We start from the raw sequence: 12,147 nt of genomic DNA, 5'->3' as shown, positions 1-12,147 counted from the left end.
TGGGGCAGGGTCTGGGTTCAAAAGCATGGAGGTGGCTGGAGAGGGGACGGTTGACGGTGGCACCTGGAGCTCCCTATTCCTCCCTGGAAAGCCTGGTGCTGTGGCTATGAGACCACCTCCCACACCCCACCAGGAAGCCCTTGCCTTTCCCCGTCCCAGGGAGGTGAGGACACCAGCCCAGCCATTAGACAAGACGGTTTATTTCAGATTCAGCCTCCACTCAGGCCCAGGGTTCCAGGGGTGGGCTGGCCAGGTAAGGACGTGTCAGTGCCCACTGTGCCGCACACCAAGCTGGCTCCGTGCTGAGGAGGGGCTGCACAGCAGTCTCCCTCCCTCCCTCCACAGCGGGGCAGTGGACGCAGGTCCGCCAAGCAGCTCCTTTCTGTGTTATTGCATTTATACGCTTGTTAGAATCGAAGGGCGCTGGGTGAGGTGGGAGGGGCGGTCTACGGGGGCAGGACAAGCGCAGCTGCTGGGCAGGTCCTCCTTGGCCACCGCCCCCATCCCCGGCCTCCCTGCCAGGCTCTTGGATGTCCCAGGGCAGGAAGAGCTGTGGTCCCAGCCTCGGCCACTCTCCTGGGGCACAAGCTAGAAGGTGAATGGTGGGAACACCCCCAGACCGGCCTTTGCGCTGTCTGTCCACCCAGCCAGGGTGCAGGTGGTGGACAGAGGTGGCACGGACGTTCTGCCACTGTGAAGGCTTGGTTCGGGTCCCCCCCACTGCCCCGGCCCTACCCACATGGACCCCCCCAACCCTGCCCAGCTACAAACAAAGAGCAGAAATGGGGAGAGTGAAACAGCCATACCCTTTAATGTCCCCACATGGGCTGGGCCCTTGTCAGAGCCCATCCAGGACCCCTACCCAGCCCTGTCTGCCAGGAAGCGCATGGGACCCCTGGGGCCGCTGGGAACTGGCTGGCACACGCAGGCGGGCGGGCCATACTCAAGGTCCTCTCTTCCCCCTGCCCCCCAGTACCCTGGCCACAGCAAAGACCTCTTCCCCGTGCTATGGCTCCTCCTGTGCTGCACGGTAAACCCCAGAGCCTGGGAGGGGGAAGTGCTGGGGGCCAGCAAGCGGGCTGGGTTTCCACGGCTGGGGGCATGTCTGTCTGTCCCTCTGCGTGTGTGGGGGTATATGTGTCTATATGGTGCGCATGTACGGATGTGTGGATAACTATGGGGGAGCTCGGCATGCACTAGGCTCCTGAGATCTATACAGGAAGTGGCTGTGCCCCCACCTGGGCACTAGCCATCATTTTTTCCGGGCCAGGAAGGCCACACCAAGAATTAGGGCTACGGCGGCCACAGCCACACCCCCAGCCACAAGCAGGGGGGTCAAGTTCTCAAAGGGGCAAGGGCCTCGGCCCCCTGGGGCCCCGCTGGGGGCTTCACCCTCCTCAGCCCCATCCCCAGGGCCCTTGGGCTCCGTGGTGGCATCAGGGCTGCTGGGGGCCGCAGGGGCTGGCTTCAGGTTACTGTGGTTATTGAGAAGGGTAGGGTCTGCTTTGGCCGGGGTCTTCTTGGCCGCTGGTGGTGTGGGGGCTGCGGGAGGCTCCTGCTTCTCTGCTTGGGCCTCCTTCTTCCCAGGCTTAGCTGAAGGGGCCTTTCCATCTGCAGCTGGTGGGGCTCTGGCCTCGGCAGCGGCCTGTGGGGCCTTGGTGTCGGGCTTGGGGCTGCTGGTCGCCTTTCCCCTGGACTCCATGCTGGGCGGTGCTGGCAGGCTACGTGGGGTGTGCGTGGACAGACAGGCAGCTGGAACTCAGTGGCTCAGGACAGCTCACCACTGGGCATTATCTAGGCCTGGGGAGAGACACAATGAGGCCACAGCAAGAGACTCAGCCCACCTGCTTAGCTCCCTATCATCCTGTCCCCATAAAGGCCCTCTGGACCACCCTCCACCCCAGAAGACCCCGCTCAGCACGTGCTCCCAGGGCTTGATCTCCAGCAGTCCACCACCACTCCCTGAGAAGCCCCTCGAACCACACAGGCAGATCCTGTTGGCCCTGAACCGGCTGGGGGTGCGGCATGAGACTAGCCATCCGCACGATGGTCCTGGTCATGCCTGTGCCATTTCCATCTGCCCTGGACGGGGCGGTGAGAGGAGGCTCTGTGGTCAACGGAGGGTGTGGCAGCTATGGCGTGCCTGGGCAGAACCAACAGTGTACTTGCTTGGAAGGACTGGGTCCCTGTGGAGGCGGGGTAGGGCAGGAACCCAGAGTCTGGGCTCTGTGGTGTCAGGGGTGTGGGAATAGGCCCCAGGCTACCAGAACTGGGGTACAGCACATCTCAAGTGTTTCCCTGGGAGGCTGGAGAAGCCAGGCCGGCAGGCAGTGACAGGCCCTGTGCCTCCAGGCAAGCCATCTGCCCCTCTCCAGCTCCTGGTACCCACCCCCAAGACCAGCTTTCCCTGCTCCAGTTCAAGGGCAGGGAGTCCTTTCTGAGTCTGGGGCTGTGCCCGCTTCTGGGCAAGAGCGGTGTGTGTGTGGGGGGTCCCCTGGTGTGAGGCTGGTGTGGACATACACCATGTCCGTCGGCCTCAGCATCCTCAAACCCGGGCCAGGGAAGGAGATGGGGGTTCCGGACTGTAGGAAAAGCCTGGCCCAGATCCTCTGTGTCTGAGTCGGGCTGGGCCGAGCCGTCTCTCTCTAAAGACCTAGACACCCCCTGTCTGTGTCTCCTCCGAGAGGATTAGTACCCCTCACCCCACCAAGGAAAGGGAGCACATGTGGGAAGCAGCGGCCCAGGTTTTCCACCCAGGCCAGGAACACTAACCACACCTGAAGGTCACCTGTAGGTCACAGCATAACGGAGGTGTCCCAGTGAGCGGCCCAGGCCCAGCTGCTGCCCCATTTCTCACGGGCCCCGGCAGCCCCTCAATCCCTGCTGCTATGGATGGGCACCCGGCTGCTGGGGGTCAAGTTTGCAAAGGGCAGGTGGTCTCCTGCCCGCCCCTCCTCCAAGCCCCTGTTATTTTTGGTTCACACTGACGTCAGCCAGTGCCCCCTCCCCTTCCCAGGAGCCGCTGGGCTGGAGAGAGCCGGGGGCCCAGCGTGCGCCCCCAGTGACCTTCAAGGCGGGAGCCGCCCATTCGCCCCGCGGGGCCGCCCCGTCACACCCCCGGCCCCAGGCCCTGGAGCCCCCGCTGTCTTACGCTGCTGCTCCCGGCGCTCCCACCTCGGCGCTGAGCGCTCTCCACGGGACCAGGGCGGGCGGCGGCTGTGGCGGCGGCGGCGGCGGGGACTGGGAGTTTCCCACAATGCCCTGTTCTCGGCGCCGCAAGCCCAGGAGGCGGGGCCACATCACCACCGGCACCGCCCCCTTCGGCCGTCCGGGCGCCCCCGGCTGGCGGGGAACTGTGGGGCCCCCACGCACAGGCTCCCCTTTGGATCCCAAGGGCGGCTTGCAGTCAGGGAAGAGAGGGGACAGCCCCTCCCGCCCCTCCCCGCCGTCTGCAGGCCCCCAGCCGGCCAGCGGGAGGGTGGACGGAGGTCGGTCTGCAGGGACAGGGGAGCCGGCTCCAAAAGAGGCTGCCCTCCCCCTCCGCCCCTCCCCCCAACAGGTTCCAGAGACGAGCTATCTACTTAGAATATTTATTTATCTTCTCACAGGACAAGACACAAAAAGTTACAACTTCTTAAAACTCTTCAAAAGAAAAAATATAATTCTGTAAGCAGCAGCAGCTTCCAAGGTACAGATGTGGCGGGAGAGGGCAGCTCCCAGGAACCGTGAACTGGGGGGCCCAGGCCTGAGCCCCAGGTAGTGTCACCGGGAAGGGGCCTCCGAGGACGGGAGGACGGGGGCCCGGGTGGGGGTACACAGCACCAGCACATCAGATCAATCACCGACACAATCACGTGGCCGGGGCGGGGCGGCCGCTCTGATTCACGACACCAACGGAGGGGGGCAGTCCGGGAAGGCAGAGCTTACGGAGTGTAGTCAGCGGCCTTAGCAGAGGCCCGGGGAGTGGGGCGAGCCCCCAGAGAGCTGAGGGAGCAGGTGCTATCCCCGGAAATAGAGCAGGTACCCCCAGGCTCCATACTGGTCCTCATGTCTGCCCTCCCCACTGGCCAATCCTGGCGCCGGAGGGTGGGGGGGGTCTCAGAAGAGGGGTTTGCTGAGGTGCAGCAAGAACCACGCTGGGAAAATAAATTCCTGGATGGGGTCAGAAAGGAGCCCAGGGCGCACACAGCACAGACACACACACATTGCCTGGCCATGTGGGTAAAGCCCGCAGCCACCCACTCCTGCCCCCAGCCCCATCTCTGAGGGGCCAGGCCAGTGGAAGGCTGGAGGACACAAACTGCTCCCCAGAACATTTGCACATGCACACAGACCTCACACACTACATGCCCCCAGCCTGGGGTCGGGGGAGAGAAGCCCACCAGGAGGGGTGCTGGGTCCCACAGTGGAGTGGGGGGGCTTGCCCTGGGAGTCAGAACTCAGTGGGACCCCTGCCTGGGACTCCTGGCTCAATATGGGGGGCAGGAGACCCCAATCCTCCTGCAAGGCTGGCTGGGGGGGCAAAATGGAGTCCTGGCCAAGTGGAGAAGGACAGCAGCAGGGGGAGGCTGGACGGATGGACAGAGGGATGGACAGAGCACTTGTGCTCAGCAAGTTAATAAATAGGTTTGTGCGGGGTCCCCTTTGCAGACTAGGGGCCAAGCCTCGGGGACAAGAGCTGGTAGACTGGAGGGTAGGGTCCCGCTTGCCCCGCCCAGGCCTGGGCGCCCCAGCCCAGAGACCAGCTCTGTCCCTGGGGGTATTCAGGCCGGGGCGGAGCTGTGGCAGGGGCTGGCTCCAGGAATGTAAAGATTTCTGCATTTTCTACATAAATAAGACATTGCTCCCAGTGGTCGTGCAGGCAGGACCCCGCGGGGGCCTCTGTGTGCACCATGTGGACCCCTTCGTCTGCTTCCCCCCGTCCATGTGAGAAGGCTGGGGAGATACTGTCTCTTGCTCAGTCCTGGGCAGGCCACCTGGCTCCGGCCCCACTCTGGTCCCACTCGGCTGGAGGGAGCGGCTGGCCGCTGTGCTCAGTGCTGGGATCGCTGCAGCAGCTCCAGCAGCGTCTCTGCGATGCCCAAGAAGTAGACCACTTGAGCGATGCCAAACAGTGGGGCGATGACCAGGGCGCGGCAGTAGGCGCCCTTTAGGAAGGCCGTGGGGCCCTCGTGCCTCAGGATCTTCCTGCAGGGGGAGGGTGGTCAGGGCTGCTGCCCGCCCACCCCCGGCCCTGGGGCCATCCCACCAGGCACAGTCCAGGAAGCCCCACGAGGGTAGTCAGGGCCGCTGCGCACCCCACCATCCCCCACCCCCCCGCGCCGGGGCCATCCCACCTGGCACAGTCCAGGAAGCCCGTGTAGGTGTCCTCGTTGACACCGCGCTGCAGTGACTGGAGCCTGGTCTTCACCACTGCAGGGGTATGCGGGTCAGTGTGGGGCCCAGCACGCCTCCACCCCTGCCCCTGACCCAGCCCCAGGCACTGACCATCACAGGGGTTGACGGCCACAGCAGCTGCACTCCCAGCCACACAGCCAGCCAGAAAGGACACATAGAAAGGAGCCTTCTCCCCCGATGCGGGACGGCCCAGCTGGTTCAGGTTGGCAAAGAGGGGGAAGTAGACAATGGAGAAGGGGACGTCCCTGTGTGGGGAGGGAGGGATGCTGATGACCTAGAGGCATATGGTGGGCAGGCCTCCCTCCTCCCGCCCTTACCGTCCCTCCCACCTGAGCAGTGTGGCCCCCAGGCCCTTGTAGAGGCCGGCAATGCCCCGGGTCCGAAGCAGGTCCCGGGTCAGCTGAGTAGCCGTGGGCCGGGGGGTGGCCGGAGCCTCCACGGAGGGCTGGGAGCCCCCTTGGGCCGACAGCTGGGCCTGGGCATCCAGTATCTTCTTCTGGGCAGCTGGGGAGAGAAGGGATGGGCCTGCTGGCTCTCCCACTGGGGCAGGGGATGCGGCTCCAGCTGTCGCCCCCACCCCAGCTCTCGGTACCCCCCACACCCTCACCAATGCGGCCTGCGTCCTGAAGCTGGATCTTCAGCATCTCCATGGGGGTGGTCACGATCACCTGGCAGGTGCCAGCCCCGCAGCCCGCCAGCATCTCCTTCACCAGGGTCAGCTTCTGCCTGTGTTGGGGTGAGGGCCGTGATGCAGTGGCAGACCCAGATGCCTCCACTGCCCCGGGGGGCTGTCTGCTGCCCTGGGCATGAAGGAGACTGGGAACGGGGAGGTGGTGCGGCCCTGGAGGGGTATGGCACCCGCCAGCCGCAAATACCCCTTCAGGCCTGCCAGCAACCGGCACCGAGCCCATCAGACAGATGGCCCCTGAAGCAGGGCCTGGGAAAGGTGGAAGGACCACAAAGAGCAGCACGGAAGCTGGGGTTCGCAGGCACCCGAGGGGCTGCCCTCTCGGCCCCACCCTCAGGTGACGGGAAAGGTGGTCAGTGTCCCCCCAATCCCACCCTGGGGGCCGGGACCCCTGGGGCCGAGGCACCACTGGACTCGGCATCTGCTTCCTTCCCGGTGCAGGAGGCGGTGAGGAGAGGGAGGAGGTGAGGGGCAGACAGCTGTCCTTTGTGGCTATCTTCTGTCCGGAGGCACGGACCCCTCCCCTGCACGACTTTGGCTCACAGCCCCTCACCCGTCCTTGGAGAGCTGATATCGAAAGAAGTCGTTAGCAGCCAGCTTGATGGCCTTCTCAGGGGTGACGAGGGTCAGGTTCACAGCGGCTCCTGTGGGGTATGGGAGGTGGAGGAGCACGGGGCCGGGGGAGCACAGGCAGGTCATTGACGCAGGCTGGGGAGGCTCTCAGCCAGCACAAGCCTCCAGCTGGCAGAGCCCATCCCAGTCACTCCTTGGCTCCCCTCCTGCCCTCTCACCCACACTGGTGCCGGGCGGGGCAGGACCAGGCAGGGGCAGTGCCTCCTCTGGGCACTCCCCTCACCCTCCCTGCGTGATGGACCCATTCTGGCCTCCCTGAGGAACCCCTTCCCTGGACCCCGGCCCTGGGCGAACAAGAGCAGAGGGAGGCAGTGGTGGGTCCCTCCGCACCAAGTCTGGGTAAAGCCAGGCTTGGGGACTGCCTGCTAAGCGGCTTTGCGGTTGTGCCTCACCCCTCCCCTCCAGTCTCCCAGCACAGATGGAGTCCCACCTGCCCCAGAAGCAGGGGAGAAGACTGCCACCGCACAGTAAAGACACTTCGTCCTGCAGGACGCAGCAGGCGGGGGGGGGGGGGGGGGGGCGGGGGGGGGGCGGGGGGGGGCTGAGCTCCAGGAGGGCTGCGGAGAACCACCCCGCCCTGGAGAGCCCGGCCTGTGCCATCCACCCAGCACCCAGGTCTGACGGGCCACAGCAGGCACCGGCAGGCCAACCTGCCTGGCTCTGCCAGCGGCCTCTGAGGCTGCAGGAGGCCCCACCCACCCACCCGGTCCCCAGCCTCACCGCGGTACATGCCGAAGTAGCCCTCCGAGCGGATGGTCTTGATGAGGCAGTCAGACCTGCAGCCAAGAGGGGAGGGGGAGCCAGGGGGCTGGCAGCGGCTCCAGCCCTAACCCAAACCTGCGCTTCCCAGGCCAGCCCTGGCCTGTTTCCCCTCTGGTCTATCAGGGCGGGGGACACAGGAGCAGGACTGGAGTTGAGCCGCAGCCTGCCCCCCCACAACCCTCCAGCCCCCGCGCCCACCGGGCCTGCTCACATGCTGGTGTACAGGCGCTGGCCATTCTGCTGGTTCTGCAGCCTCGTCTTGGCCAGGTCGATGGGGAACACGCAGGTGACCCCAATCAGCCCTGCGATGCCGCCGTTGATGAGCTTGGCCGGCAGACTGGGGGGCAGAGGGCGCCGCCGTCAGGCCTGGCCTCCTCGGCCGCGGGTCAGGACCACACACGGGGTGGGGTGGGGTGGGGTGAGGCCGAGAGCGAAGGCAGGGTCACGTTCTGACCTGATCTGCTTATCAGCCATTTAACTGCGTGCACCCAGGTAGCCGGAGAGGTGGACGCCAGCCGCGGGAAGACAGGGGTGGTGGCGGCCGGAGCGTGGGTGGGAGAGAGGGGGAAGGGGCGGTCCTCCACTTTCCGGGGAATTTCAAAGCCACCGCTTCTGTCCTAGAAGAGGGTACGGAGTCAGCGGAAGGAGGGAAAGACCACTCAGAGGCACAGCAGGGAAATAAGCTGCCCCCAGGCCTCACGCAAGGGCACCGAGCCCCTCACTGAGCCCCTCACTCACCCGTGGCCCCATCCCCAGGGCCACCAGTTTCCCTTCAAGGCGCCCGCGCCCCCGCCCCGCCCCCGCGCGGCTTCCCAGCTGGCCTCGCTCACGCTCACACACACTCACATGCACACTGAACGCGCACAGGAGCGCACCCTGCCTTTAAAGGGCCAGGCGCCTCTGGGGCAGTGAATCCGCCAGCCAGGCAGGTCAACCGCGGTCTGCGGTGACCCCCTCTTCCTTGAGCAGCTGCAGCTGGCGCCTGCCCCCTTCAGGATGGAGGCCCCCAACCTGGGCTCGGCTCACAGCTACCCAGGAAGATGGTGCCACGCCTGGTGCAGCCCCCCTCCACCGCTCCCATGGACCCCAGACAGCCCCTCCCCTCGGAGAAGCACTAGGCTCACTCACACCCAGCCCAGCACCCACCCTCCTGCCCACCCTTTCCAGGAATCCCACTCCCAGACAGACACAGACACACACACGCACAAACCAGGTCCTCTCGAAGCACAGGGTAGGGGGCAGTTGGGAAGGGGATACCGGACTGAGGCTCCCTGGGGTTAGTTCCCCTACCCACTCTAGGGTTTGGGGGAGATGGGGCCCCTCTCACTAAGGACAGGGCAGGAGAGCCAGCCTCCGGAGCCTCCTGTCCTGGGCCTCCCAGAGTCCCGGAGCCTTCCCCAGGCCCCCTCAGAGGCCAGCTGTCACAGGCTCTTACCCACAGCACTACCGCCCAGGGTCACCAGACTGGCTCACGCCCCTGGTCCCTCTGAGGACCGGTGACCTTCACCTCAGCTTTCCCAGGCCATCTGTTCCTGTGTCCCCTGCCCCTCCAGCCCCACCACCCCCGCAGGCCCCAACCCCTCTCACCCCAAGGAGCACCTCCAGGACTACAGCCTACTGGGCTCAGTAGCTGTAGACCCAGAGGCCGAGGGAGGGGCCCGCTGCGGGGATTGGCCGCTAGGCGGGGCGGGGCTGGCCTTGGTGAGGGGGGGACTTTCTCTTTCACTTTGGGCTGAGGCTCTCTGCCGCTGTGGGAGAAGGGATGGGAGGGGGTGTGACAACCTCTGAGAGCCAGGGCCCCGCCTCGGACACCTGACCAGCCCACAGGGCAGTGGACCTGACTCAGGCTGACCTAGCCAAGCGAGGGCAGCCGCCCATACGAACCCCAGCCAGAGGCCGCCACGACCCTGGATGCCCCATGAGTTCCCATCTGCAGCGCACAGGCTGCATCTGTCTAGGGCTCTGGGACCCAGAGGATGGGGCGCTCTCTGTGCTCAGATCCTGTGTGTGGACAATCTGTCCCGTGGGGGTGGAGATGGGTCTGTGCCCACTCCTGTTCGTGAGACCTGTGTCTGCTGGATGAAGACACATTTCATGGAAACCACACTCTGGGACACAGGAAACAATACACGTCTATTAAAAAGCTAAGGTTGGGATGCCTGGGGGGCTCAGATGGTTAAGTGTCTGCCTTCGGCTCAGGTCATGATCTTGGGGTCCCGGGAATGAGTCCCTCATCAGGCTACCTGCTCAGCAGGGAGCCTGCTTCTCTCTCTGCCCCTCCCCTGCTCCTGCTCTCTCTCTGTCTCTAAAATAAAGAAATACTTTTTAAAAGGCCAGGGATGGGGCACCTGGGTGGCTCAGTGGGTTAAGCCTCTGCCTTCGGCTCGGGTCATGATTCCAGGGTCCTGGGATCGAGCCCGGTATCCAGCTCTCTGCTCAGTGGGAAGCCTGCTTCCTCCTCTCTCTGCCTGCCTGTCTGCCTACTTGTGATCTCTGTCAAATAAATAAAAAAATAAATCTTTAAAAAAAAAAAAAAAAAGGCCAGGGAGAGGTTGGCTAGGTGTCAAGAGGCCTGCGGCTGCCACCCAGGGCTGCTCACCTGGCAGGTACAGAGGGCACGGAATGGGCACTCCCAGAGCCCTCTGCCTAGCCAAGGGGCCCCCAACGCACACACCCAGGGTGTCTATCCCCAGCACCAGCTTCCCGGTGCCCTAGCCTACAGATAAAAATCTGGCCTCTGAACTTCAACCTGATTCTCCCTCCCCACCCCCACCCAACCCACCTCCAGGTGGACCGGCTACAGCCAGCTCAGTGGCCCAAGGCTGTCAGGGGCAGGGTCTCCCTGAGACCTAGCCCTGCCCTCCAGGGGACTGAGGGAGCCCGCCTCCCTGAACGGTACCAGACCCCCACCTTCCATCCAGGGTGAGGGACCCTGGGTGACGGGGGTCCTGGAAGTCAGACGGAGTGTCTAACGTGAGGAGGGGAGCAGTTGTGTAGGGAAGAGCGGCAGGCCCAGGGATCCCAAGCCTGAGGAGACGTGAGTCTGGGGTCTCACATGACATGCCTCAGGCCCAGAACAGAGCAGGGAAGAAGGTCGCCCGGCTGACAGCAGTGAGAATGAAGGAGCTCCAGCTTGGGGATACTGGCAAGGGGTCCACTGGACCCAGAACCCCCCTCTGTCGGACCTCACTCTGCCGTTCCCACTCCCTGCTCTGGAGACCTCTGTGGAACGACCTCCCTGGGGCACCTCGTGTTGCGGTGGAAACCCAGCCACCCCGGCTGGGGCTGTCAGCCCTCACTGCCCCCCCAACACTTCTGCAGCCAGGTAAACTGAGGAAGAAGGCAGACAGTGGACAGCGCTGCCCACAGAGCTCAGCCACAGGATGCTGCTGCTCCTTCCAGACTCCCCAGGGGTAAAATCTCCCACAAATGAAGCCGCTGAGCTCCCCCTCGCCCAGCCCCCACGGAAGGCGATGGGGGTGACGATCAGAGCCTGGCACTGGCCCCTGGCTGCCCATTCAATCTCCCCGCGTCCCTTCCCCCTGGGCCGAGGGTAGCTTTCCATCCTGTCGGAGGGGCCCCAACCCGCGAACAAAGGAGGCTTGCGGTGGGGGCTGTGGGCTCCAGCTCGGAGGCCGGCTCAGGCACCTCGTCCCTCAGGACGGGGTCCAGACGGGGCCCAGACGGTCACGCTGCCCCCGCCAGGCGACGGCGACTCCAGCCACGCACGTGTCCACCTAAGTCCGGCGGGGTCCCACGTGTGCGCCCCCTCCCCAGCGGTCTGGCCTCCGCGTCTGGGTCTCTGGCCCCAGCTTCCCACCCCGTGGGGACACGTGTGCGCGGGGAGCGCGCCCGGCACCGCCCGGGGTCGAGCACGGCCTCCCACACCCGGGCGGCAGCCGGTCAGAGCATCGCCGGCCCCGGGACCCCCCCGCTCCCCGCCCCGGAACCACCTCGTCGGGGCAGCTGTCACCCTTCCCGGCCGCCGCGGCGCCCCTGGCCGCCCCCCGCCCTCCCCGCAGCCGGGCCGCAGCCGGTGGGCGCAGCGGAAGGGAGAGGCCGGGCCGCCACTCACCGCGCGCTCTGCCGCCGCCGCCGCGCTCGCCTCCCCGCCGTGCCGCGCGCCCGGCTGCTCGGAGCGGAGGCGCGTCCGCTCGCTCAGCGCTGCGCGCGCTCCGCCCCCTGCCCCCGGCCCTCGGCGAGCGGCCTCCGGCTCCCCCTCCCGGCCGCCGCGGCCACTGCGCCGGCCTGGCCGCAGCCGCCCGGCCCGAAAGCCCTTCCTGGGTCTGCGGGCCTCGCGGCCCCGCATGGGCCAGGGGCCCAGGGATTCGCCCCGGCGGGCCAACGGGTGGCAGGCAATGCTCGGAAGAGGGTGTCCTCGGGCAGGAGCGGTCCCCGGCCGCACGGTGGGCGCTTGGCGGGGACTGATCGGGGGAGCACCTTTCCACCACCTCGGGTGTCGCGGGGCCCTGCACACCGGTGACTTTGTATCCATGGCTGCTACACCAATGTTACTTTGTAGCTGGAGCTCCTCCCCCTCCTGGGCACATGGCAGGAGGCAGGAGCAACGGGTGGGTGTGTGGAGTGAAGTCTTTACACAAAGTCCCCTCCCAGCAGGGTCCAGGCCTCTGATCTCAGGCCACCCCTTGCCTTCCACCCACTCCTCC

At 65.7% G+C, this 12,147-nt stretch overlaps 2 protein-coding genes across 6 annotated transcripts; both read right to left on the bottom strand.

The window, feature by feature from the left end:
- Positions 1 to 787: 787 nt before the first annotated feature.
- On the bottom strand, positions 788 to 3,283 carry CEND1 (cell cycle exit and neuronal differentiation 1). The gene is made up of 2 exons (XM_047690563.1): positions 3,152 to 3,283; positions 788 to 1,800 (listed from the first exon to the last, which is right to left on the bottom strand). Exon 2 carries the CDS (start codon positions 1,700 to 1,702, stop codon positions 1,253 to 1,255), a length of 450 nt encoding a protein of 149 aa, XP_047546519.1. The 5' UTR covers positions 1,703 to 1,800; positions 3,152 to 3,283; the 3' UTR covers positions 788 to 1,252.
- A 293-nt stretch (positions 3,284 to 3,576) lies between these two features.
- Positions 3,577 to 11,672, bottom strand: SLC25A22 (solute carrier family 25 member 22). 5 transcript variants are annotated; one of them, XM_047690556.1, is made up of 10 exons: positions 11,556 to 11,672; positions 7,935 to 8,092; positions 7,692 to 7,817; positions 7,439 to 7,494; positions 6,639 to 6,729; positions 6,005 to 6,123; positions 5,727 to 5,901; positions 5,488 to 5,642; positions 5,337 to 5,412; positions 3,577 to 5,187 (listed from the first exon to the last, which is right to left on the bottom strand). In XM_047690556.1, exons 2-10 carry the CDS (start codon positions 7,952 to 7,954, stop codon positions 5,034 to 5,036), a joined length of 972 nt encoding a protein of 323 aa, XP_047546512.1. In that variant the 5' UTR covers positions 7,955 to 8,092; positions 11,556 to 11,672; the 3' UTR covers positions 3,577 to 5,033. The 5 variants fall into 5 exon arrangements, with proteins under 5 accessions (XP_047546512.1, XP_047546511.1, XP_047546513.1 ...); XM_047690555.1 differs by having other exon boundaries at positions 7,935 to 8,097; positions 11,556 to 11,657; XM_047690557.1 differs by lacking the exon at positions 11,556 to 11,672 and adding an exon at positions 9,068 to 9,084 and having other exon boundaries at positions 7,935 to 8,097.
- Between the last annotated feature and the right edge of the window lie 475 nt (positions 11,673 to 12,147).

This window comes from Lutra lutra, chromosome 10 (assembly GCF_902655055.1).
Source record: "Lutra lutra chromosome 10, mLutLut1.2, whole genome shotgun sequence".
NCBI classification, from domain to species: domain Eukaryota; kingdom Metazoa; phylum Chordata; class Mammalia; order Carnivora; family Mustelidae; genus Lutra; species Lutra lutra.
The sequence above is the reverse complement of the archived record's forward strand: the minus strand, read 5'-3'. Positions and strand labels throughout refer to the sequence as shown.

Bases quoted from the DNA above. Each gene is read 5' to 3' on its own strand.
- SLC25A22 (XM_047690556.1), bottom strand. From the start codon at position 7,954: ATGGCTGATAAGCAGATCAG. The intron at 6,730-7,438 runs GTGAGGCTGGGG...CATACCCCACAG, and splicing joins CTACTTCGGCATGTACCGCG to GAGCCGCTGTGAACCTGACC. The intron at 6,124-6,638 runs GTGAGGGGCTGT...ACCCCAACACAG, and splicing joins TATCAGCTCTCCAAGGACGG to GCAGAAGCTGACCCTGGTGA.
- CEND1 (XM_047690563.1), bottom strand. From the start codon at position 1,702: ATGGAGTCCAGGGGAAAGGCGACCAGCAGCCCCAAGCCCGACACCAAG.